This window comes from Thermomyces lanuginosus, assembly GCF_041956635.1.
Source record: "Thermomyces lanuginosus strain ATCC 200065 unplaced genomic scaffold VTN49scaffold_41, whole genome shotgun sequence".
NCBI lineage: Eukaryota > Fungi > Ascomycota > Eurotiomycetes > Eurotiales > Trichocomaceae > Thermomyces > Thermomyces lanuginosus.
Genome location: NW_027192375.1, coordinates 100,409 through 126,043, shown reverse-complemented (window position 1 = coordinate 126,043; position 25,635 = coordinate 100,409). Strand labels below are relative to the sequence as shown.

The 25,635-nt window shown below is 53.7% G+C and overlaps 8 protein-coding genes across 8 annotated transcripts; 3 read left to right on the top strand and 5 right to left on the bottom strand.

Annotated features, from left to right (window-relative positions):
- Positions 1 to 167: 167 nt before the first annotated feature.
- Positions 168 to 972, bottom strand: VTN49DRAFT_6668 (uncharacterized protein; the record flags this gene model as incomplete). The annotated part of the gene is made up of 3 exons (XM_069414851.1): positions 168 to 423; positions 610 to 680; positions 742 to 972. The coding sequence occupies 3 exons, from the start codon at positions 970 to 972 to the stop codon at positions 168 to 170; spliced, it is 558 nt and encodes a 185-aa protein (XP_069265324.1).
- A 1,347-nt stretch (positions 973 to 2,319) lies between these two features.
- VTN49DRAFT_6667 (uncharacterized protein) lies at positions 2,320 to 2,877 on the bottom strand (the record flags this gene model as incomplete). Its single annotated transcript, XM_069414850.1, has 1 exon — positions 2,320 to 2,877. The coding sequence occupies one exon, from the start codon at positions 2,875 to 2,877 to the stop codon at positions 2,320 to 2,322; it is 558 nt and encodes a 185-aa protein (XP_069265323.1).
- Positions 2,878 to 4,667: 1,790 nt separating this feature from the next.
- Positions 4,668 to 9,297, bottom strand: VTN49DRAFT_6666 (uncharacterized protein; the record flags this gene model as incomplete). The annotated part of the gene is made up of 5 exons (XM_069414849.1): positions 4,668 to 5,293; positions 5,346 to 6,011; positions 6,067 to 8,871; positions 8,929 to 9,202; positions 9,256 to 9,297. The coding sequence occupies 5 exons, from the start codon at positions 9,295 to 9,297 to the stop codon at positions 4,668 to 4,670; spliced, it is 4,413 nt and encodes a 1,470-aa protein (XP_069265322.1).
- Positions 9,298 to 9,837: 540 nt separating this feature from the next.
- VTN49DRAFT_6665 (uncharacterized protein) lies at positions 9,838 to 12,179 on the top strand (the record flags this gene model as incomplete). The annotated part of the gene is made up of 2 exons (XM_069414848.1): positions 9,838 to 10,054; positions 10,111 to 12,179. 2 exons carry the CDS (start codon positions 9,838 to 9,840, stop codon positions 12,177 to 12,179), a joined length of 2,286 nt encoding a protein of 761 aa, XP_069265321.1.
- A 677-nt stretch (positions 12,180 to 12,856) lies between these two features.
- VTN49DRAFT_6664 (uncharacterized protein) lies at positions 12,857 to 15,936 on the bottom strand (the record flags this gene model as incomplete). Its single annotated transcript, XM_069414847.1, has 3 exons — positions 12,857 to 15,469; positions 15,538 to 15,636; positions 15,709 to 15,936. 3 exons carry the CDS (start codon positions 15,934 to 15,936, stop codon positions 12,857 to 12,859), a joined length of 2,940 nt encoding a protein of 979 aa, XP_069265320.1.
- Positions 15,937 to 17,168: 1,232 nt separating this feature from the next.
- VTN49DRAFT_6663 (uncharacterized protein) lies at positions 17,169 to 17,399 on the top strand (the record flags this gene model as incomplete). Its single annotated transcript, XM_069414846.1, has 1 exon — positions 17,169 to 17,399. One exon carries the CDS (start codon positions 17,169 to 17,171, stop codon positions 17,397 to 17,399), a length of 231 nt encoding a protein of 76 aa, XP_069265319.1.
- A 369-nt stretch (positions 17,400 to 17,768) lies between these two features.
- VTN49DRAFT_6662 (uncharacterized protein) lies at positions 17,769 to 22,502 on the top strand (the record flags this gene model as incomplete). Its single annotated transcript, XM_069414845.1, has 3 exons — positions 17,769 to 20,790; positions 20,838 to 20,955; positions 21,011 to 22,502. 3 exons carry the CDS (start codon positions 17,769 to 17,771, stop codon positions 22,500 to 22,502), a joined length of 4,632 nt encoding a protein of 1,543 aa, XP_069265318.1.
- A 551-nt stretch (positions 22,503 to 23,053) lies between these two features.
- VTN49DRAFT_6661 (uncharacterized protein) lies at positions 23,054 to 25,024 on the bottom strand (the record flags this gene model as incomplete). The annotated part of the gene is made up of 1 exon (XM_069414844.1): positions 23,054 to 25,024. The coding sequence occupies one exon, from the start codon at positions 25,022 to 25,024 to the stop codon at positions 23,054 to 23,056; it is 1,971 nt and encodes a 656-aa protein (XP_069265317.1).
- Between the last annotated feature and the right edge of the window lie 611 nt (positions 25,025 to 25,635).

Genomic DNA, 25,635 nt, shown 5'->3' with positions numbered 1-25,635 from the left:
TTTTTTTTTTTTTTTTTTTTTTTTTTTTTTTTTTTTTAGTTAGACGATGAGTACACTGAAACTGGCTTAACGAACAAGAGGAACACAAGCTCTGCGTATCTTTCCAGCATGCTGCTTGTAGGAAGCAGAGCAGAATACATACAGTTTGTCAATATCAGACACCACAATCACTTCGCATTTCGTCGCTGGCTGCGCTGTGTCTGCTGCTTCTTTGCCCGCTTCCGTGGTCGGATCCCAGGTTCCTCAGCGTCTTCCTGGTGTTTTCGCTTTGACGGCGGATCTTTCTCAGGTTTGTGGTTCTCGCTCGATCCATTTGTGTCGAGCATCTCCTTCGACCCCTCATCCTCGCTAGGAGAGAACTGGCGTCTGGTGTGTTTGACGGGAATTGACGCGTTTGGCGACGGGAAGTATCTGCTTATTCCCCTACAACACGAAGGGTTAGCCAGGGTGATCAGATGAAAGTGATAGCACACTACAAGCGAGTGCTTTCTATCAACAGGGAACACGGAAACAAGTCCGACTTTCGAGATTCTTATTCGTCCAAGGCAACACATGAACTCCAGAATACTGGATTGAATGATCATGATAAAGGGAAGAATCGGCACGTACCAGCGACGATTAAATCTCATATATTTGCCAGTGCTGAAATTATCGGAGTCATGACCGGGACCTGGGGAATTCTATCAGAGTCAACACGTCTGAATTCATCACCACTTCAGGTGAAGCAGGTCAATATGGCACCGATTCTCTTTCACAGTCAGCCTCTGAGCCCGACGTCTCGTCCATCATGTTGATTGGTCTGATGGGCGAGGAGTCAACGTCATTGTCCAATTGGTATGTTGGCGACTGGCGAGCAGAAATGGATGACTCGCGACTGGCATGCTTCGTGCAGGCCTTTTTGCAAGAGCACTGCCGGGCACGCGCGCAGTCAAGCGCGTCTTCAGCTCCGTCCTGTTTCTCTGCGATGGGCATGACGAGGCATGAGATGAGCCCAGGCGGGTTGAAGCAGGAAGATTTTACGTAGCAAGGCTGAGACCGTAGTAGCAAAGTGTTTGTGAACTGCATACAGCGTATAAACGCTTGCCTGGACTCCCATTTCCGTTGTGATTCAATCAAATAAAGGTAGGACGTGAAGGTGGACTATTCACTGGATTGGGATTTTTGTCAACCATAGCAGGGACGGTGAAAGAGCGAAGTGACGACTTCGCTGAACGTTTGTATTTTCCACGTCTAGTGCCTAGGATGTTAGATCATAGTTCGGACATCTCGAGTGACTGCCACCTGAAGCACTTGATCATTTAAGTTGTAAAAGAGTAGCGACAAAGAGCTCGATTCATCCGAGGCTCCGATGTATATTTTCACTTGTTGTGCGTTGAGCTAATAACATCGCAGTCATCACCATTCCATACTGAAAGGAGTGCTACTTCCAGTCATGTCTGCCTAGAGAGGACGTAATCAATACCAAATCCATCAGGAACAGAAAGAATAAACATCCTGCTAATTTGAAAAATTATATCACGCGTGCATGCAGAATTAATGCGAGGTCCCAGAGATGGGATGGTATTCTGTTCCAAGGCAGCCAAAATCCAGGCCCCTCGATTAACCGTCCACTGAGCTACTACTATACGGGTATTCTCCAACTAAACAGATGCTCCGAGCCTCAGAATTGGTGTGTGGAAAGGGGTCCATTGCCAAGTCTCCACCCCGCGGGAGCCAAGCTAAACAGCTTTGCTGACTCTTGGGTACGTAAGTAATCCGACAGGAGCATATTCGGCTCCTTCTGGTTGGTGGTAGACTTTGAACCTTGAATTTTGATGACTGGTACGAGGATATGTGGGAAGGGATGCCAATGGATGGAGGGGTGCTAACCATGCAATCCGGAGATGCTATCCATGACTACGATGAGTGCAATGAATCTGCAATGCCTACTCGAAGGGCCAGTGTAAAAGTCAAATTGATTGATTCATATTTATCATTATTACTACAATATTCAGTCGTGTCCACCCGTACACAAGCAAGCAAGTACTTTTGTATGTACTATGGTACAGGACCTGGATAACATTGTAGAAGCAGAGATTTGTCAAGCAAGTGCCGAAATCTCCTTTCTCTTTTTACTCATGGTGACGCGAAGGTTGCGCAGTGCCTCCCATCGATGGGTTACTGGCTGCGACTGCAGCGTCATCTCGTGAGTCGACCAGTGGGTCTAGATGGCTGCAATGAGGCTTGTAGGTGGAATGCCTCGGGGGAATCGACCGATGGTAGAAACCAAACAATCGTCGAATGAAAAGACTGTCGCAATCGAAAGGAACAAATAGCAAATCATCGATGAACTCGCACATGCCGACGCTCTGGGCGCTCAGCAGTATCAGACTTGTACAGACTTCCTCGAGGGTAAATGATGACACGACGACGATTGTGCGGCACACGCTCAATAATTTCCGTAACCGGCTCCGTCATGCTTCGTCGTCGCGAGTCGGCCAGGCGATCCGGGGACACTTCGATGTAGCGGACAACCGGTTTGGCAGTAGCAGGTGACGGAGTGGAAGGCAGGCGCAGACCCTCCTCAGTAGCCAGTAGCAAGCGACGCGCCCACTTGTACTCCCGTGGGATGCGCAAGTTGACTAGAGCATGGTCCAGTTCGCGGTCAATTGCCGAGTAAACCTTGCCGCCGGAGCAGAAGATGTAGCTGGCGACGTCGGCCGCGTAGTGCAGGCCCTGCTCGCAAAGGGTACGACCCTCGCGGTGGACTTCGAGTGGGTCAACGCAGCGTGAGCAATGGCGGGCGTGGGACTCGAATTCCGACAGGACAAACTTCTCATCGTCACCCAGGTCCCGGACCCGGACGAGACGGTCACTGGCGGGATCGAGGTACCGCATGGTGGTGTTGGCGGTGGTCGGCGAACGAGGCACGCGGATCAGCTCCAGGATGGAATCGCTGTTTGGACGGCGGTGTTGACGAGGTGACGAAACCTCGCCCAGATTGAACCGAGGGCTCTTAGGTGACGCCAACTTGGCGGTGGTGACGAACAAATGATAGGAGAAAAGGGAACAATCGCTCCGATGAAAGCAGTCGCAGTATGAATCGTTGAATATTGCGAAGTCTTATGCTAGTTTGAGTATTGGGATTGCTCAGATCGATCGACTTCAGCTGTCTCCATTCCGTGGAGGCAGACGCGATTCTTATATCTTTACGGGTCCGGGATGTAGCTCTCTCACGATAGTCCGGAATACAGAACAACCTTTCCGCTAAGGACGGGATAGCGTCCTGCAGTCTGCATGCCGAGCATGACTGCGTTAGTGCGTTTGGTCCACTGCGGCTCGCCCTAAACCCGATTGAGGCAGACGATGCCTGCAGCAATCGGCCCGGATCGGATCAGCCGCAGGCAGAAAACCATCCATTTCTCTGTGGCTTGACGTCATTATCAAAACACAATCATTGGACCCTCCGTCGTCTGGGGGTTCAAATGGCGGGGTGCGGGTGTCCCAGCCACAGAAAGTGGAGCACCAACTCTGCAAATTGACTTTTCGGTCGTCTGATTGGGTCATCGGGATCAGGAAGTGATGAAATTTGTCGATAAACAGAAAACCTTAAACTGTGGCAGAGCCAATCAGTTGGTTTGTAACTGCATATTGACAGTTGCTCCACACCAATCATATCTTCCAAACTTCGAACAGCCACAGTACCACGTGCACAGCCGCAGCAATCACAAAACACCCCAAGCGAAGTGTGCCTCGCTTGCCCTTGCACAAGCGCGGCGGTGATGCGCCTTCTCATATTGTCCCATCAATCGGAAGGGAACAGGATAGATGGGTCGAGAAGGGCGATTGGGAAGGTAAGCTGGAGAATATCCAACACTGCGGGATCTCCGCAACATTCCATCTGCAAGGAATTCCTTTCGATGTTCGCATCTGAGCAAAACTTTCGTGCATTGACTCATCCCTGCACTCGGCTCAAGTTAGCGTTGACCTTCATGCGAGAAGCCGTCAATCAGGATTACGGCGATTTACTCGGCATATGCACTCCGAACGCCCTAAGGGTGTACTTGTACTGTACATCGGTCGTGACACATTCTCACATACAAAATGACACTAAAAGGAGGATGATCATTGGAGTCACGCCGTGGCCCCTCAATCATAACCTTTGTCGAATAGTATGAACCCTAATGACAATCTGTCAACATCTGCAGGCCGATCCATCATATTGACCACCTGTCGGGATCCTAATCGGGACTAGTTTATGCTGACTCGCCGCCACGGGCTGAGACTGAATGGTTCCGTCAGATGACCGGGTAGGATCACATGCTCGAATGTTTGACTCATTCTGTCAGCCAGGAGATACTCTAAAGACAGAGTGTCGTGTTCTCTGTCTGCCCTGCCTGCCGGGGAGTTCATTCGGCACATTTCGACCGAATGGCTGACTCAGAAAAGCGATGGCAGTAGCAGTAGGTTGTTCAAAAAGACATGGGATGAGGGGTCTATCGGTGATGACTCATTGTCGTCGACTGTTTGGAGTTACAGCAATCGCGCACGATGAAGAATCCAAAGTATATTCATGGCAACAATTCTAGATAGATCAAAGACATAACGGTCATAAACCAAGTCCAAATATCCGCCCATCCGCCTACCCAAACGCCTGGACGTATATTCCACCAAAAGAACAGACAATATCAAAGTACATAGCTCAATAATTCCTGTCCTCGAACGGCTGTAGCAATATGCCACGGCAACGCATTGCGCTGTACATGTCGCGTGCCCTTGATTCGGGCCAATGTGCCCAGGTCTCGGTACATACCAAGAACGTTCCGCAACAATTTTTGGTGCGACACAGCTTGCGAAGGATTCTCGATAAGCATGTCAAGCAGATCCAACTTCATCGTCACCACGCCCTGGCCGTCGTGCACCCCGTTGCGAGGGCGTCGCAGTAGATACCCGCTGGCCAGACTCGGTTGATACAAGGTCATGTATTGGGAATTGTTCTGGCGACGGGACAAAATCACCCCCCAGCTCTCGTCACTGACGTCAATGAGAACTGTTCCTTCGTCGGCCTCGGACCCTCCAGGTACACCGCCTGCGGAGGATACCGCACTGCTATTACCTCCCTGTGGATCAGGAGAGAGAACACCCGCTGGTGTGCCTGCGGCCGCGATGGTCGAGTGTGGGCTCACCACACTCGGATGAACCGGATTTGACGGGAGTTCCAGACGTAGACCAGGGGCAATATTGGCGCTGAAAATGGCCAGGTCGACTGGCGACGACGGAGATCGATTATACCGCTTGACGCAATTCTTCCACTCTGCGAGGACTAGTCAGTAGAAGACCTCGGATCGTTGGCGGGCCACGCGTACCATCAATTTCCCACCGGCTAAGAGGCTCGGTTTGCACGAGAAAGACCTTCCACCGTCCCTGTTTGCGTTCAATAATCTCCCTAGTCGTGTCCCATATTTCCCTTCTGATTTTCCCCTCTGCAAGTCTGGAACCGACATCGGTCCCTCGGGCGCGGGCACAGTACGAAAGTGCTAACTGAAACGACCCAGTGTTATCCGACCATGCTGCCGTGATCCATCGTTTGTCCAAACTTTGTGAGATCGCCAAATGAAGGCATTTTTCCTCTTGGAACGGTGATGTTCGATCGGGAATCAGTTTGAAATCAATAGACTTGGGAAGCGGATCCGCCAGCAGGATAGGGGGCGCGCATCCCATTGTCCCAGTTTTCGCGTCACTTGGTGGACATCGGCCATACACTTCCAGCGCGAGGCTCACATACTCACTCTGCGGTGGAGCAACAATGGATGTTGAGGACATCACGAAGCTCAGGGGGACCACCTGCAGAGTCACGTCGCTGATCTGAATTTTGCTTTGCGACTTGGTCTTATCAAGCTCATCTATGTACTTCTGGAACAAGTGCACGAACGCTGCACAAATGTCCGCCAAGGCGGCTGCGTGCTGGTAAGGATTGATGACGTAGACAACAAAATTGCCCCTGGATGGCGATGCTTTGGACAATGCAGCACCTATTCACCATATGAGCAAGTTGATAATGGCTAGGGGGGTGAAGGTAAAGCTTACCTAACTTCCCGCATAAGGCCTTTAACTTCTGCATTGTTTGGAGATAACCAGCTTCCCCGAGGGTTACATTCCAAACGCAGAGTCCACTCTCAAAGTCCTTTGATTTTCCGCCCCGGCTATGTTTTCCCATGTTACAGCTCGAGTAAAGCAAGCCCAAACGATCCAAGAACGCTTCTGCGCCCTCCCTTGCCTGCGGAGGATGGATACAGTACGCAGAAATATCCTTGGGTCCGTTTACCGGCTCGAGTCCGAATGTCTCCCAAAACAGCGTGGCCGGTGGCAGAAGCTCGAGAAAGTCACGCCCTCGTCGAACTTTAACGTGCGGAGGCGGCAGCTTTGAAATCCAGCCCGATCCAGATTTCCGATCCGAGGATTGCTTGGGCACTGCAGCCTCGCTTGCGTCAAGTATCGATACGTATGATTTCATGTCTAGCCTTTCAATACCGCCCGTGATGTTAATATCTTCGAGAAACGTCCGTAAAGGAATGGTATCGCCCTCGAGATCGGGCACAGGGTTCGAGCCGTCAATTCTGTGCTGCAGAGACGACTGCGTAAGTTGGTCAACCATAAGCTGCGCTACCTGCGTCAAATTGTCCTTTTGAACGAGAACCGGGGATGGGCCGCCTTTTCTGAAAGAGAAGTACCCCTCTAATGACCAGTCGATGAGTATTGAGAAGAAACTGGCCAAGAAGACCGAACTGTCTTCCCGTGTAACCGTCTCGTTTACGTCGGGGGTCAATTTGTCAGTCGACGAAGTGGCCGACTGCCCAGCCTCAGAAACAGGTCGTTTGCGTTTGATGCCTGTCAGCCTGTTGGGAGACGCGCCACGTTCAGAATAATCATCATCGCTATCGTAACTGCTCTCTTCGCTGGAATCAGAAGAAGACAACAGACGATTCTGCTGAGGAGGAAGCGAAGACGGTGCCTGTAAACCGGGCGTAGCAGGTTCGGTCTGAGCAATGGAACGTGACTTCCGCGCGGGGGGAATGCCGATTGTCGGTATCTCGTTCATAACTTTCGGCTCGCTCTTTTCTCTTGACATTTGCGAGAAGAAAAAGCGGCCCGAAGCCGCATACTTCTGATCAGAAGCAATCAAGTCTCCCTGGAAAGGAACTGCGTTGTAACGGCTTCCTCGACGGGAGTTCAATCTTCCTTTGATCGAGTCCAATTCATGTTTCAGTCTCTGAGACTGTACATTCGATGATATGATTTTTTGAATCTCAACCGGGCTAAGTGGTGGCACTGTTATCAAAGATTTTTCTTCCGCCGAGATACCGTAAGTTGGAGGTCGGGCTGAAGTGTCAACGGCCGGTTGGGCTTCTGATTTTGCGTCTGAAGGTGTGTTCAGAACTTGGTCTTCCCGGTGTTCTTCAATCACGCTTTCAGAAGGAGATTCAGCCTGAGGCTTTTCCGCATCGGACGGTTCGGGAACCGTCAGCTCATTCGGCTCAGCGTTTACGACCGGCTCATCCAAGCTGTTTGAGTTTGGATCATCAAAGAAATTAAAATCAGCATCAGTGATGTCTCTTGTTCCAAAATCTTTGTCATTAAACAGATCCTCATCGCCATTGGCATCGTAGTGGCCCGAAGCCACTCCAAGAGTGTTGCTAGCTAGAACACTCGAGGTACCCTCAGAGCCGGAACGAGTCTTATTCTGTTCACCCTTTTTCCTAGCGGAGTTGTCCATGGGAGCCTGGGATGAAGGCAACTCGGGAGGTTCGACCCCGGATGCGTCAGTATTGTACATGGCTCCCGGCACAAGAGCCCCATCCGGAGGCGTGGGATAGAAGAGCCCGGCCGGCTGAAGGTCCGGATACTGGGAGGCACGAGCCAGGCTCTCCAAGGACTCTGGAATGTCTACTCTGGGAGTTGGCATATCTTTGTTTAGGTTGCTTTGATGAGCAAAATGAAGAGACTTCTCCACTCGGGGTTTGGGGGCATTCAGCCAGTCCTCAACGAATTGTAGCGGATCATCAAGCTCCTTCGGCAGACCGTCAATGGTATCGATGTCCAATGCATTTTTGGACGCTGTGCGTGTGAAACAGTACCTTGATGGCCAGAGAATCCGTCTCAGCGGTGACGAAGATGGCACGTCCTCTACTTGACGTGTATACTCTGCCGCGTATGTCGAGTAGAATGGCTCAAAAACTTCAACTTCAACCCAGCGTTCATCATCGACAGAAGTAACGGGAAGTCCAACATTTGATAGCCATTCCAAAACCGTTGACTTCCATATGCGCTGCTTTGACTCCATTGCCGCGCGAGAAGCTGCATCATTTACCGGCTGCCTGCGGGCAAACATTCTGGATTGATCGCCATTTAGGGATACCAATCGGGCAACCGTACCATTCGGAGCGAGCCAGACATCAATGTTCGAGGAAGCATCGACGGCACCAGGATTGAATCCGGCATCCTGAAGGCAGGAAATTCCTCCTTGATGCACGGTGCGAAGAGAAATGATCACCTTACCCACCGGACTCAAGTCGACGTGTAAGTTTGTCAAGGCTGGCACTGCAGTCGGATCACCGTTTGCTATGAAAGGGTTGTCGTAAAAGTTATCATGTACTGGAGTGAAGAAAGACCGAGTACCGAGAGGAACGGCATTGTAACGCCGAATGAGTTGCATACCCATTGCACTAGCCACAGAGGAGATGAAGGCCGCAAAGAGCGCCAGTGCGCGGTTCTCCGTGTCACCAAATATCGCGGGAAGGTTCGACACCCAGTGACTCTGATGCTCAGGCGATACAGGCTCTCGCGATAAGGTGCGAATGAGCTCTGCAGCTGTAACTTGGCCCGACGCAGAGACTGTCGCACGTAGTTAGTAATTGGTTGAGCTTGTAAATAAGATAGACAACCCCTTGCCTTTGATCGTTGTTGGCCCAATGGTCAGCTTCGTCAAGTCCGCTGGCGCATTTTGACTAACGACTCGCAAGCTCTCGAATTCCGGAGTTGCAGAAAATACCCACAAACAAAACCGTTTGTGCGTCGAGACTAAACAGTCCTGATTCCGGAGTTTTATTTCAATATCCTTCAGCCGGCCAAGGTACTTCAGAACAGAGTACTTGTCCGGCTGTCCATTGTCCTCAGAAGATCGCTCTTCTGTATAAATCCTCCAGTATATCGTGGAGAAGCCATCCTGCTAGGATTCAGCGTCCCAGTCCAGAGCACACAATCGACCGCCAAACTTACAATAACATTGATATTGGTGATGGCGTCTGCGGGGAACTCCATTCTCTCGATGGCGCGTTAACTGTCTTCACCGCGCCGCAGACCAAAGCAAGATATTAGGTCTACAGAAGGGCAGTTCATTGCCAAACATACAGCAGATGGAACACAACGGGCTATTCGCGGATTCATCGCAAGCAGCCAGAAACACCTGCTTGGATGTAACGTGCGAATAATGGTCAGTTGCCCAGCGATGCAGGGCGCATCGTCAAAACTGATCCCGAAATAGACAACCGGAAATGTTTCATCTCCAGTCCAGAGCCGTCTCCCTAGTTCCAGTAGTGAATAGAGACTAGATAATAATAATCATCGTGTTAATATGCTAGATTGATGTTTGCAGAGCCCCCAGCTGGATATGCGAGGTCGAACGGAAAGATCGCAGCCAATCAGAGACATGACTGCATCTAAAATCACGTGATTTAATTTCCTTGGCATTTCGATAGACTTTTCTTATCTCCGCCTGATACGGCCAATTTTTTTCCTAGTTTTTGGGCCTCTTGAACAGTTTGCTGGCTGTGATCAGGGACAGACTGCACGATCGCCGCCATGAAACTCACAACGCAGTCGTCGGTCCCGGTGTATACCATCTCCGGCTCGAACACAGCCCGGCCTTTGCCAGAATGGCTGGCAAAACGGCGAAAACGCAGCTTGAAGAACGATCCCGAATATGCGAACCGGATCGAGCTGCTCCAAGACTTTGAGTTCGAAGAGGCCAGCCAATGCATTCGAATAAGTGAAGATGGGAACTGGGTGATGAGCACAGGTGGGTTTATGTTGATATGGATTGGAAGCGTAATGCGGGGACTGAATGAATCAAAGGGACATACAAGCCACAGATTCACACGCATTATTTACCACATCTGTCTCTGTCATGGGCCAGACATACTGTTTCTCTAAATACGACGTTTCTTCTTCTATCCTCCGATTATACAAAATCCCTTCATCTTCAGTCCGATCGCTCCCTTGAATTCCATACTCCTAATGGATGCCATTACACAATGCGATTGCCTCGCTACGGGCGCGACCTGCTGTACGATCGAGTATCGGCAGAAGCTCTGGTACCCTCCGTCGGAGTGAATCAGGAAGGCATGGGCGAAGTGTTCCGATTGAATCTCGAGCTGGGCCGGTATATGCGTAGCTACGAAGTCGACGTCGGCGGTGACGACTATACGACAGTTGGTGGCGGCTCGTTGCAAGGAGGCATTAATACAGGATCGGTCAACACTGGGGCCATTGCCGAAGAGAGCCACAATCTCCTAGCGTTCGGGACGTCTCTAGGGACGGTGGAACTCTGGGACCCCCGAGCACGAGGGCGAGCAGGGGTTCTGCTGCCGCCAACGCAGTCGCAGCCTAACGAAGGACGGCATGAGATAACAGCGCTGGAATTCCATCGATCAGGACTAACTCTAGGTACGGGGTCGTCCAATGGGCTCATCCATCTATACGACCTGCGGTCACCAGTGCCGTTCCTTAAGAAAGACCAAGGCTACGGTTACCCAATCCATACGCTCAAGTTCCTCCTGCCAAAGTCCCAGGTGCGCGAGCAGACAACAGAACCAAAGATTCTTTCGTCCGACAAGCGCATCATCAAGATCTGGGACCCGCGTGACGGATCACCCTGGACGTCAGTTGAGCCAGCCGTGGATCTTAATTGCGTGGCCTGGTATCCAGACAGCGGCATGATCCTAACTGCCAACGAAGGACGACAGCAGCACGCTTTTTTTATCCCGCAGTTGGGGCCGGCGCCCAAGTGGTGCGCGTTCCTGGACAACCTCGTCGAGGAGATGGCGGAGGATCCCAACGATCCGCAGGCCTTCAACAGCGGACAGACCAATGTCGTCTACGACAACTACAAATTCTTGACAGTGCCACAGCTGCGCCAGCTCAATCTGGACCACTTGATTGGACGGACGAACCTTCTGAGACCATACATGCACGGCTTCTTCGTCGCCCAGCGACTGTACGAAGAAGCTCGTCTCATCACAAACCCGTACATCTGGGAAGAGGAACGCGCAAAGCGGATCAAGGAGAAGATCGACAAGGAGCGCGAGAGCCGGATCCGTGGCAAGAAGAAGGTCCAAGTCAAAGTCAACCGCAAGCTGGCGGAGCGGCTGTTGGAGAAACAAGAGCGCGAGGAACGGCGCAAAGCCCGACAGGTCCTGGAGAAAGGTGGCGACGTCGACGCCGACGGCGATGTGCAGATGGCGCAAGCGAAGCCCACGGAGAACGGCCAAAAGAACAAAGATGCCGACAGCGACGCCCCAGGCAAGAATCCGCTCATCGACGAGCGTTTCCGGAAACTCTTCGAAGACGAGGAATTTGCCGTGGACGAGAACTCTCGGGAGTTCAAGCTCCTCAATCCCGGCACAGCGGCGAAGAACGAAACCGAACGAGACAAACCGCGCGGCCTCACGGCAGTCGAACAGGAGGAACTCGACGAAGTCCCCAGCTCCAGCGACGACGACGACGACGATTCCTCGTCTTCCTCCTCCTCCTCCGAGCGAGAATCCAAACGCACAACATCAGAATCCATCAGCTACAAACGCCGCAAAAACCCCAAGAAGGAGAAACAAAAACAAAAGCAACAGGAGCAGCAACACAAGCCATACAGCAGAATGCAAATCAGCAGCTCCTCCGCCGCAGCATCCAGCAAGCGCGACAAATCCTTCGAAACACTCATCCAAACACAGAAGGATTCTTCTTCTCGCCGCGCAAATGCCCCGCAGCGGACCGCTGTCGGCGAGAAAGAAGTCACCTTCGCGCCGCAGCCAAAGAAGAAGAAAGCCGACAAGTCCAAGGACGAAGAAGGGGAGTCATTGCACGAGTATCGGAAGAAGGAGCGGCGGAGTGCGTCGAGGAATACTTTGTTGGAGCGGACAAAATCATAGAATGTATGCGTTATCGTCTCGGATTTGCTTTTTGGTTTTATGGGGTCTTCGTCTTAAAATGTCTAGATGGGATGGTTGGTTTTTTTTTTTTTTTTTTTTTTTTTTTGTCATACGGTTCAGTGCTCGATGTCATCTATCATGTCCATGTCTGGTGTTTTGGTGCTGGATACCCAGAAAAAGTTACCTGTATCAATATTTATTCTCGATGAATATCATATACTCGTACGGATTTCAACGATTAATAGCTCGATTTGATCAAACACACTCTGCTTGTATATCTGAAGATAGTAACACAACCACGCCAACCTCAACCTCAGACCTGCCAACCGGATGATAAATCACACGAAAATATCCAACAACCAACAAAAATCGCCAGACACAAGCCAACCCAGAAATCAGGAGTAAAAAAACAGGTATCGATGAACCATTCAAATGCAAGGAAAGAACACGCAACATCGCCGTGTATCACCGATGATCGTCAGAACTCGTCTAACAGAAATTATTCAGCAACATGAGAAAAAAAGACAAAGGCGAAGGAAAAGGAAAAATCGAACCAAGATAACCCCATTTGCATCGCGTGTTGATTGCTGGACAGCCCCTTGCGGGTAGTCAGGTCTATCATATAATAGAGACGACTCAGGATTCAGTGATGAATGATGAATTGTTGAGTCCAACTCCTACCAACCCTGGAAGTTCGGCAGGCCTGCACCGCGGCGTCCACTCCCCCGACGTGATCCCGCTGACACACCGCCGGACTCGTTGCCGCTCCCGCGGCGGTCTTCGAGACTCCGACGAGAGGCACCAAAGTCGCTCATAGCAAACAGGAGAGGCTCCTCGTCATCGAAGGACGCAGTGTGAGGTCGGGTAATGCTAGAGCGATGGCTGCCCCGCCGCGCGTCGCTAAATGAGTAGCCGCTATTGCTGCCACTGCCACTGCTTTCCCGCTCGCGTTCTCGTTCCACCAGGTGCGACGGAATCGCGCTGCCCGCCGGAAGACTGCCAGATGAGCTGTGGGAATGAGGGCCACCAGAAGAGCCACGGCCGCGACCAAAAGAGAATTGGCGCTGGTTTGGATGGTTTGGCGCAGTGGATGATTCTGAAACGCCTCGCTGAGAGCCAAAGTCTCTATAAGCCTGCGAAGCCGGGTTGCTGGCATCTTCCTCTAACTCGCGCTGATCTGGCGGCTGTCCGCTCGGATTCGCCGAAGATGTGTTCAATGATTCTTGCTCGCGCGCAAGACCACTGAGGCTGGGCTGAGGTCTATCTTCAGCTCCAAGGCTGATGCTTCTCATGCCAAACGGGAAGATATCCTCATCGTCGCCAGTTCCAGCAGTACGTCCAGCGGACGACGGTCGGCGTTCTTCAGCCACCGAGATTGGCCGCTGATAGCTGGGACCATACGGCCGTGGAGACTTGGGAATATCGATGGCATTCGGCACGGGTCGTTCAGCAGGCTGCGGTATCTCATCAGCGTCTTTTCGTCTTTGATTGACCGGACCCGGCTCGCCGCTTCCCCCCTGCCGCGCCACATCCACCTCTGGGTCAGGGTAGTTCACAACGCTGTTTGAACTTAGCCGGGACGGAATGGCAGGCGTGTGCGGCGTATGCGGAGAAATGGGTTTTCCTGGCGACGACGCTGAGGAGACGGAGGCACCTCCAACCATCGGAGGCACGTTGGACAATTGCCGACTGGCTGACGATCCCGACGAACGATGAAGAAGGAGGGAAGACGTCATAGAATCTGACAGCGCCGCGTTCGAATCACGCATCCGTTGATAGCGTGACAACAGTGCAGAGGTCCTACGTGTGGCAGCTTCCGAAGTGGCTTTATTTGGGGCGAGTAGATCCTTCCGCGAGTCGAGCAGCTTGAGAAAGTCTGATATGTTGTCGTCGTCGGTCTGGAGGGAATCACCGCTCATACCGCCAGCTGCTTCTGCAAGCAAGCCAGAGCCGGGTTGGACGTGGGACGAGGCGGCACTTGTCTTGCCACTTGAAACATTATCTTCGTCCGGGCGATGGATTCCTCCTGACGACAGCCGTCCGCGTCGATGGCTGAATGAACTGCTGTATTTGGGCGTGCCGGCCGGTCGAGGAGAACTTGACGTGGAACTCGGGACGATCTGGTCTGGGGTAGCCTTACGACCATGAGACGGTGCCGACGATGGAGGTGGCATGGCTTTGGCATCTGCTGAAGGCCCAGATGAGGGCGGCCGTGCTGCACTTCCTGTTCGTGGTGAGCCGCCGAGAGGAGCGTCCGCCAAAGAGGGAGAGGCCGACAGCGGCGGGGCCTTGAACGGCTGAAAGGAGATGGAAGGGCGCCTTATTGCCCGTAGCTCCCCATCCCCAGCAAGAGCGGCTGCACGTCCTTTAGCTAGTTTGGCGGCCGGTTGCAATTTTTGAGATGGAGACTGCGGATCTGGAGACGATGGACCAAGGTCTCGCGCAGCGCGTAGGGTTGATATGGGACTGGCACCTGTTGTCGGACCTACTTGGTGATAAGTTGACAAGCTCCCGTAGGCTCGCGTACGATCGGGACTTTCCAGACCTCTCCTGGTGACCGGTACAGATCCTGGTTCCTGATTGCCGATGCGAGCCGCCTCCTCAGCTGGTAGAGATGGACGGAAGAAATCGTCATCAGCGCCCATGAATCGCGAGCTGAGAAGAGCCTCGGAGTCATCGACTCGGAAATCACAGCTGATGCGGTATGTTACTTGCACGGAGAATGGGCCAGCTGGTGATTCAATCGTGCCGAAGCTGTAGGATTCAGTGACCTTGCCGCTGCCCGCATGAAGAGGAAGGGACAGGCCGTCAGGCTCTGTGCTGTCATCCGTAGGAACTGCTTCGCGGATTCGATACTTGATCTTCAAGGCTGGATTGGTCCGCATCGTGCCGCTGCGTTTTGCGATTCTCCAGGCGGGCAGGAACCGTGCATACGTATACAGCGAGCGGAACAGCACAATGCTCTTCTTGTAGACAGTCGGTAATAAAGTGCCTAGATCCGGCGGCGGTGGAGAGGATGAGGGTCCTAGCTCGATCCGCCATCGCTCCAAGATGACCTCGTGAGGACGAGCGCGGACGAGAGGGTCGCGAGACGCCGACAGTGCCTCAAGCACGTCCCAACGCTTCCCAAGGTCGTCCAAGATCACCAAACTTTGATTGTTCTCTAGCTCTTCAATGTCGATATAGGTTTCAATGATCATTGGCGGAGGCCTATTGTCTACAGCATCGCAAGTTTTCCATCGGCGGATAGCGTCCCGGTACTCGTCCGTTTCATCGAGCTCGACGTTGAACTAGAAACAGAACACAACGGATTAGTCTCCATCGTACGATTGCTCATTGGCATTCGGTTTATTCTCACCCAGCGGTTGACTCGGGGGGTGTCAGAGCCCTTGCTGAACGCTGGCGGCAACTTCACTCGGGAATGGAGAATGATTAAGGCAGCTTTGGTATAATAATTCTGTGTTCACGAAATCGACATTAGCTCGCCATTCAGACCATGATGGTTGGATTGGCAAGCCCTAACACTCACCGAAATGATCTGGTTGAGCTTGGTCATAGCATCTTTACTGGGGAGCGCCGTCTCGCCCTGGGGACTGGAATCAGTCGCCGGGTCGATCCCGAGTCCTCGATTGTGGCCCTCTGCACGCGATGATGGCCGGCTTCGATCGCCATCGTGCTGCCTGGGCTCATCGCTGCGGCTGGGCAGGCGTCGATGCGTGCTCGGCGCCGCAGCGGGCGATCGCGGGTGTTGGTGCATTGTACGGTGTCGGTCGGGCCGGCTTCCCAACGTCAAAAGACGCGCAGAGAAGCACCTCCGGACACTATCACACACATACAAGGGAGATATCCAAGGCGATTTAAGCGGGCCCGAGAGAGAAGAAAGTGGACGGAGACTGGGCGGCCATGCTAACAGAGAGCGGCGAGACCAACGAGGGACAGGGAAATGACTATGCCAATATTATTGCCAAATCCAAACCTCCAAGAACCGGCAGCCCGGTGGCAATCTCAGCCCTCATCTAAGGCTTTGCTGGGCACAGCGGTTGCAAACAGTAGAACCTCCTCCGCCCGATCTGCAGCGATGCCGATCTCGGTGAGGAGGCCTCCGGAGGTCACAACACGTTCAGGGATTAAAAGGGCATTATAGTATATATCGTTATTGTTCAGAAGGAGCGGGGGATAAATGAGGCAAGGACTTGGCTGTTCGAGGGATGGCAGATGGGAGAAATGATGCGAGCTCTGGAGCTTGTGACGCAGTGTGATGACTCGACAAGGCCGGGATGAGCCGGTGGGTTGTGACTGGCGGCCAACAACGACAGCAACGCAGAGGGAGTATGAAAGATGGGCAGGCAGAATAGGTAGACGATCGTGGACTAAAGGGTTCGGCAGCCTGGAACTGCGCGCAGGTCGTCTTCAGGGCTGTGAGCTCCGTCTTCGCTGGTCCTCATCTGCGACTGGCGATCCGAAGGAGGCGGTCAGGCAGATCATGGAGTAAATTACGGAGAGCGGCACAGAAATTACTGTTATCTTACGCACTGTCTCTGTTTCGATTCGTCAAATTACCGCCAAGAAAATGTTTCATACAATACATGACCCCGGATATCTGTGGAGAGCTCCCCGGCCGCTATCGCTTCCCGGCACCAAGGCACCCATTCCTCCTTCCCCCGACTGGGCGCCTCATGCTGCATGCACACGCTGCTTTGTTCCTGTTTGCACACGCAGCCATCGGCCACCCGTGCTATAATTTATGACCTATCAGGTTTCACTTGGGTTGGCCAGATTGATCAACTGCCAGCACTCGGAGGTCTCGTCGCGTGATAGACACGGGCCACCACATGACTCCGATCGCGCGATCTCGCTGCCAGAGCCCGGATTCTAGAATATCACGTGATAGCTCACACCTTAAAGTCTTGGCGCTCCAGTCGGTAGTAATGTCACGTGACTTATATGCATTCCCTTGTCCAGTGTGCTGCCCCCGACGCGGGACGCCAGATGAGAGTTAGAGAGATTGCCAGGAACGGCGTGACTCAGGATGATTGCGGGAAGACTCAGAGTGTTGCGGATGAGAACCCGTCCGGCCGCGATGACTCACCCTCAGAACCTCTCATCCTAACTCGTGGACGTGTGCGAACGCTGATTGGCTGCCGAGGCTCCCAGAGCGATTTCGGCCCGCATCGGCCTGAGGGCAGAGCAGCGAAGACCCTCGAGACTCTCTTATCTTGACCCTCTCACCTCCACGCTCTGACCCCTCAGTTGTCTCTCGGTGTCTTGCGTCCTGATCGCCGTGCTTATCCGAGTTAGTTGCGCCTCTCTTGGTCGCCGCTGCGATACGTTTTTAACCGTTTCGCTCCCCTCGCCCCTGTCGCCACCCCGCTACGATCCTTATCAAGCGCTCAAACTTTAGAGATTTTTGATTGTTCGCTGTCACCTGGAGACAGGGCTGTTGAGCTGCGGTCGCGCTCGTCGTACCTCCCTTTAACCGGATTGCTTTCGACCATTGAGCCCCTTTAAATACGCCGTAATCCGTCGTGATTACAGCGAGGAAAGCTCTGTGGTCGAACGTCCGGTGGCATTCTCCTCTTTTCGTGGCACATGATTAGCACACTCCTGAGCTACTTTCTGCACGATGATGTCGAGAGTTTCAAGCGAGTGCTGGCCGATTCCGGCGCGGCCCGCGCAGTGGGACAAGCCTCTAAGCCCAGCGGTACCTCCTTGAGCTCGTCGCCAAATATCACATCGCGCAGCAAGAAGATCACTGGAACATCCCCCGGAGCATCCGTTTTGGACCGCAGCAGTCAGGCGCGTGGCGGCGCGATACCATCCATCACCCGAGCCCAGCTCAATGCGAAGGACCAGCATGGCCGCACTCTGCTTCATCTCGTCGCATCATCGCAGAAACCATCAGCCATTGAGTTCGCCAGAGCGTTGTTGGAGATTCCCTTTATCGACTTATATTCTCAGGATTATGAGAGTGGATGGACTGCCTTGCACCGCGCGCTGTATGCGGGAAATGCATCCATCGCCCAGGCGCTGATGGCCCGGGATTTCCGGGATGCGACCGATTTCAGTTCCCCAGGCCATACAAATCATCCATCTGGAAGCTTGATAAAGGTCAAAGATCGCGAGAAAAACAGTCCGTTCGATGTATATGGCGCTACCATCGAGAACCACAACACAATGCCGGCAGTGCCTCTCGATGGTACCAATTCTGATGCGTTGGATTATGAGAGTGACGATGCTGTCGACACTGGGGCGCTGATGGACCGTGATGGGCAGTCGAATAAGGCAATTCTGAAACCGCGAACCAACATTGGAGCTGATGAGGTCCTCACCTTTGGTAGCAACAAGAACTTGTCGCTTGGTCTCGGAGACGAGGATGATCGACAGTTCCCGGAAGCAATCACGGTCAAAAGGCCCGAACATCTCTTACAACATTTCTACCGAGAGCGCGGAGCCACGGATGCGGCGCAAGACTCCTCTGATCTCCCCACGCTGATCAGACACAAACCCATTGTGTTCATGGACGTTGTCATGTCAAAACTTCACACTGCTGTTCTGACAACGGATCCTAAAGCAAATCTATATATGTGTGGATTTGGCCCAGGTGGGCGTCTCGGAACCGGGGATCAGGCCACCCGGTTCAGCTTTGTCTGCATCGAAGGCGGCGGATTGGCTGACAAGCGCGTGGTCTCGGTGGCTCTGGGCCAGGACCACTCAATTGCTATCACGGAGCATGGCGAAGTATTTACCTGGGGCAGCAACAAGTATGGCCAGCTTGGTTACAATCTCCCACGCGCGACCAACAAACGTGACGATACGCCAATTCAATGCACGCCCCGGCAGATCTTCAACCCATTTAAGCGCGAGGTAATCCTTGGCGCTGCGGCGTCGTCGATCCATTCGGCTGTTTTTAGTGCCTCGGGTCTCTATACGTTCGGCAAGAATGAAGGCCAGCTCGGCCTCGTCGATGCGGATGCCCGGTCTCTGGAGGTACAAGTAACGCCACGCCGTGTGGGAGCGGCGTTGTTCAGTGCGCCCATCCAGATGGTATCCGCCATCGATAAAGCGACGACTGTCCTTCTAGAAAACCACGATGTTTGGGTCTTCACTCATTATGGATACTCCAAAGTCGTCTTCCCACTTGATTTCAGCTCGTCATTTATCAAGGAGAGTTTTTTGGCTACGCGGTACGGCGGCGCTGTAAACCGTATCGTCAAGGTTACCTCAGGTCGGAATACGATATGCGCCCTTTCGAGTTTTGGCGAAGTCTACACGGTGCAGGTCAACAGTCGTCCCGACACGACCTCCACAAAGTCGTCAACCACGAACCCAGCCAAAATCAGGAATTCTCTATCGCCGCCAGAACGAGTCTGGTCGGTCCGAAAATCGCACATGGCTGTCAGGGACGTTGCTGTTGCGCAGGATGGCTCAATCATCATTTGTACCACGTCCGGGGCGGCCTGGAGGAAGGAGAAGCGCGACAAAGTCAAAGAGGCGGGTTCAAAAGACTACAAATTCGTCCGCGTTCCCGGTTTGTCAAGGGTCGTCGCAGTAAGGAGCAACGGATTTGGTGCGTATGCAGTCGCCCAACAGGATTGTACAGTGACAAAGGAGAAGATTACAGTTTCTCCATCAGCATTGTGGCGTGATGTATCTCAACTCTGTCCATTCCGAGACCTGGCCAGATCGGCCGAGGCTTTGACGAATGGTTCGGACTCGGATGTTGCAGACCGTATCAAAGCTGCCATTCTCGCGTCCTCCGATATTGAAGCAGAATTGCAGCCTATATTGCAAGCGCACGAGCTCTCCCAACCAGGTTATCGTGGCCGCGTATGGATAAAGACTACCAATTCCGATGTTCGCATCCCAGTGCACGAATTCATTCTCGCTGGACGCAGTGCGGCTGCAAAAAGAGCGTTGGTGGAATTTCGACAGACTGGCCGCTCCATTTTGTCAGATCCTCTGGTCATAGAATCCGATTCGGCCGGACAGGTCCAAATATCGTGCAAGGGGATGGACTTTATGTCCATACTGAACGTGGTGTATTTCCTATACACCGACAATGCAATTGACGTTTGGCGGCAGAACAAAGATCCCCAAATCATGCCCCATTGTCGACAGATCCGGTCCGAGGTAATGCGGATTGCGACCGTCCTCGAACTTCGCACCCTGGAGCGTGCCGCCCGGATAATGGTGGATCCTAAGCGATCATTAAGTGGAGATCTCGACATGGCCATCAAGGATGAGTCCTTTTTCGACAGCAGTGATGTGCTGATTCACCTCGACGGTGGGTCTGTCAAAGCCCATAGCCAAATCCTTCGTCAGAGGAGTCCTTTCTTCGCCGGTCTTTTCCATGGCCGTTCGGCCGGTAAATGGCTGGATTCGCGGCGCGGCGACGACATCATCAATGTCGATCTCAAAGACATTGATCGTAATGTCTTTGACTACGTGTTGCGGCACATGTACGGCGACGTTGAGGAGGAGATGTTCGATGAAGTGAGGTTCCGGAGCTTGGATGACTTCATCGACTTGATTCTCGATGTCATGTCTGCTGCCAACGAACTCATGATCGACCGCCTTTCACAGGTCTGCCAGAAGGTTCTTGGGAGGTTCGGTGAGTCGATGTGTCTCTCTCTGCGCAACTGGGGCTCATTGTTGCAGTGAACACACGCAACGTCTGCCATCTGCTCAATGCAGTATCTCCATGTGCCGTGACCGAGTTCAAAGACGTCGCGCTCGAGTACATTTGCCTCAATCTAGAGGTCATGCTTGAGAACAGGTTCGACGCTCCAATATTCTCATCCGTTTACGGATGTTGATTCTAACTCGGACAGGCTACTGGACGATCTTGAGGAAGACATGTTGCGGGAGCTGGATACAACCTGCCAGGAAATTCAGCTATCCCGCTATCCTGTCTCCCGCGGACGCAATACAGAGGAGTTCTTGTACGAGAAATACCCAGAATTGGTGTCCTTGATCGAAAGGGATCGGCAGAGACGGGTCGACTCGATGCGGCTTCGAAGTCGACTTGACCAAGATGAACTGCAAGAGAGACTGCGCGAGAAGAAGGCCAAGCCAGTGCCGCAGGAGGAAAAGCCGGCAAACGACGGTCCTTCTCTCAGTAGCAAGCAGTCAATGAATGATTTGATGTTCCAAATGGACGAAGAGCCCGCGGCCTCTGCCACACCAATGCGTAAGGGCAAGGAAGCCGTGAGCTTTGCTGAAGTCGACGATGTGCAATCGGCCGCAACTGCTACTCCGGCATCGAGCCGATTCAGGACGGCCCATTCACCTGGATCGTTGGACGGTTCATTTGGATTGGGTGGCACGAGCACCGAGAGCCCAACTGCGCGGCCGGTCCCCATCACGCCACAAAAACAAACAGGCTCGCCACAACCAAGCAGTGGCGTGAAGGCATCGCCTTGGGGATCGCCCGTGGTATCCGGGCAGAAACGAGATCTCAAGGAGATCATGGCAGAAGCGTCGCAGTCTCGGGTGTCGTCTCTTACGTTGGGCATGAACAATCGCGCCAGCGGTCCGAAGCCATCCACTCAAAAACTCTCCCAGCGAGAGCGCAAGAGACTTCAGCAACAGCAGGCACAAGAGCAGCAGCAAGCCGCACAGCAAAAGGCCGAAAGTCGCAAGAATCCGTGGCAGACAGTACCAAAGCCGGGGCAGACGCCTACCCCAACATCAACACCGGACCCGCGGGCACACAAAGCGCCGTTGACCCTGCGGCAGACCGTTGCCGGAGGGGCGCCCAAGCCCGCCGAGCCACCAAAACCAACGCGCAGCGTCTCAACACCGATGCCCACTACTACTACCACCACCACTGCAGCGCGCACGGCGTCCACACCATCGCAGCCGGTGATCCAGTCCATCCGCCACACCCCGCTTCCGGAGCGTCCTGCCCCCGGCTTCTCCTCTTCTTCCTTTGGTGGCCAAACCTCCCTCGCAGCGATCCTCCTCCAGCAGCAGACGGAAAAGGACGAACTGCGCGAAGCAGTGACAGCAAAGCACAGTCTACAGGACATCCAACTGGAGCAGGAGTTCCAAGAGTGGTGGGACAAGGAAAGCAAACGCGTCATGGAGGCTCAAGCAGCCGCCGAAGCTGCTCAGAAGGCGCGCGAAGCAAGTAACAACAATAAGAATCGACGCCGCAGTAACAAAGGAGGTCGGGGCCGGAAACAGTCGCAGCAGTCGTCCCAGCAGCAGCAACAGCCATCATCGGGGTCACGCTCCCGGTCAACACACGAGGGACATGACAGGGCCCAGCAGGATGGGAAACGTCAGCCGCGACGGTCCGAGGGTACTACTGCCTCGTAAATAATCCGACACGTGGCTCCTCCAGTCGATTGTATCGTGTGTTCGTTCGGTGTATCATTAATCACTTGTTGCACATTCAACCGCTCGGTTGGACTTTCTATTCAAACTGTATAGATACGTGTATTCGTACTGGTGTACTGAATTGTAATCCCATTTATCCTTCAGCCAATATTCCTTCATCATAGTAAAAGTCCGAGGCAGCATGCGAACAATCAACTATCTCTAGGTACGGATCCCTGCAGTGTCGAAAAGTGTCACGACTGAATTAACCCAATCTATATATCGCTATCCCTACTCCCACAGAATGGAAACAAACAATGGATACCTAATCATGCTCAAATTAAGAACAACCACGAAAACACAGGATAATGCTCGCATCAAACAAACATGCCCCAAAAAACCAAAGCCCGGAACCAATACCGAACCGTACCAATAAGCCTTCCCGTATGTACTTGTGCCCCTGACCGTTCGAACCAGCGAAACAAAAAGACTAACAGTAAAGAAAGTCGCTCTAAATGTACATCGCTAACCGAGCCTAGCCTTATCTTGCTTTAGCCTGGACTAGCAACCTCACCGCGTGACTCCCACATCCGTCGCAAGAGCATTTCTTTCTCGGTTGCAAAGTATTCCTCTCCGTCGCGGTCGTCGTCGCCTCCACCGTCCTTGCTCGCGCGGCCGGCATCTGATAATCCTGCAGCGGCGTTGGCAGAGCTCGAGAGAGCGGTCGGTTCTTCACCGATGGCCACAATGTCGTCCTGATCGTGAAAGTAGACGCGGCCAGGTTTTCTACGTTGCGTAGGAGAGGAAACCGTGGCAGTGGTAGATGCCTGGGCGGCCGAGGCCGGTGCCGTCTTCGTGCTCCTGTCTGCGAGGCTACTGCTGTTGTTGTTACCACTTCCACCCTCGCCGGAAAGAGACGCCTGTTTCAAGCTGTTGATAAGCTGATCCACACGGCTGAAGCTACTTCTCGCCGGCTGATGGAAGCGTCGGACGACATTCAACTCTGTAGAAGCCCTCTCGTATGCTCTGCGTAGATGTTTCGCTTCGCCGCCAGGACCTGCACCGCCGCGCGCACTACCGTTCATTGGCCGCGAGCCATCGTAGGGGCGACCACCGAGGCGACCGTTTGGCCCTCCCATGTACATCGGGTCCATCGAGGAGGTAGGCAGTCCCGCCGGACCATGCGGATCCGGAGGCGAAGTGGTGAGCGTCGCAGTCCGCTGAAGCCATAGCTTCTGTTGCGTCCGTGAGGGTGGCCCATCTCCAGGAGGACGCGGCGGTGGTGAAATGGTTCGAACCTTCTTCTCCCGCTCTGATGATGGCGGGGATTGAGGGTGATAGTGAGGAAGAAATGAGGAGGGAGTGTTAGGGTCGGAATCGGTCCGCGAGGCCGGCTGCATTCCACTCCGATCATTGGTGATGAAGCGAGACACCCCCCCTTCCATCGAAGAGGATGTGCCCTGCGGCGTTTGCTGAACTGTCGCGGCTGATGAATGTGCAGCGCCCTCTCTGGATGCATCGTGACTCGTCGCCAGTTGCGTAAGGGACTCGTTACGACGGGCTGTGTCCACTGGTGCTGGAGTCACAACCGCGGACACAGACGACATGGCCGGAGGTGCGCGCGACGGTCGGGACTGGCTCAATAATCGCGTCGGGACGTCCTCAGATTCGTGGGGCCGTGCAGACGGTTTATCCGTTGCCGGTGCTTGCGATTCGCCTTCTTCTGCAGAGTCGTGGCCCGAATGCGGGGACTCTTCTTCCGATGACTGATCCTCTTGATCTTGAGGCTCGCGATACGGCTCCGTAAATCGATTGAGATCCGACTCCGGCAGACTTCGCGATTGTACAAACTGCGGGTTCGGACGCTTCACAAACGTCAATGGATCGACTAGCACCTGCGTGTTCTCCTCACTCTCCTTCCCCGATGGAGCCACAGAACCTCGCCGCGTACTTTCTGGGGATTGCGTGCTGTCCTCCCACTCTTCGTCAGAATCGGGATCACCCAACTCGAAGCCCACGGATTTTCTCCGCCCCTTGGCTGACTGTGGCCGTTCTGCGACGACGGTTCTCTTTCCGAGCACAGCAGATGTATTGCGATGTAGCGCCGGCGTGGAGTAGTTCTTTCGCATATGCTTGTGACCGGAGTCGCCTTCGCCGCGAGACCCTCGGGGACTGCCGGCTGGAGTTACAGGCGCGGACTTCTTGCGCTGGTGATGGCGAGCTCCATCCCCAAGCGCCTGCAGGTTGTGCGCCGTGGACTGGCGAGCCAATTTGCTCAGATTCTTGCCGAGAGAGGTGTTTCGGCGATGAGCTCCGCCGACTACATGCGGACGGTGATGCGTCTTCGGCTTATGGTGGGAAGGGTGGTGGTTATGGTGCTGGGGATGCGTTGTGTGCTCCACGGCGTCGGTCCCGCTGGCTGGAGAGGTGCGAGTGGAATTCACAGCCTGTGAAGAGGCGGAGCGGCGGCCCATGCCAGGCCGTCGGGCGGGAGAGGTTGTAATATGACCGGCAGGAGGCATGGGCAGCAAAAGAGGGGTCCGAGGGCGTGCGGGCGAGCGGGTGGAGGGTAACAGCGCGGCAAAGCACAACGCTGTCGAGCCTGTGATCGGAAACGAGTCCTCCACAGGGACGGGCTACGATCGCCCTCTGCGGGCAGCAGCGCAACAACGACCAATGGCACGGACTGCCGAGTGACACCTTGCCGAGATCACCACGGGGGAGGACGCGCTACGACTGGCGGAAATCGGACACACTCGGGATGGACTCATGCACCGAATGCACCGATGCACAACGAGAGGCGAGGACGGCAACACAATTGGTCGGACGGGCTGGTCGAGGGGAAACTAATGCTGCGAGCGGGCGTGGCTGCGTCAATTGGTCCACGTTTGGGAGATGCAAAGCTGCCAGAGCGACCTCAGTGGACTCCAGAAGGCCAGAAATGTAGCATTCGACAGTGGACGTTCCGCGACAGGTTGGAAGACTCACCTCGGAGAGCATCCGCACGCAGGGAGAAGCCCTGAATGACGGGGAGAGCTTGCCACTACGTATTCCTTTTTGGGTTAGGGCATGAGTCTCTGACTAATCAATGAATCATCGGCCAATCGTAACCTTGGCTAACCAACAATGGTTA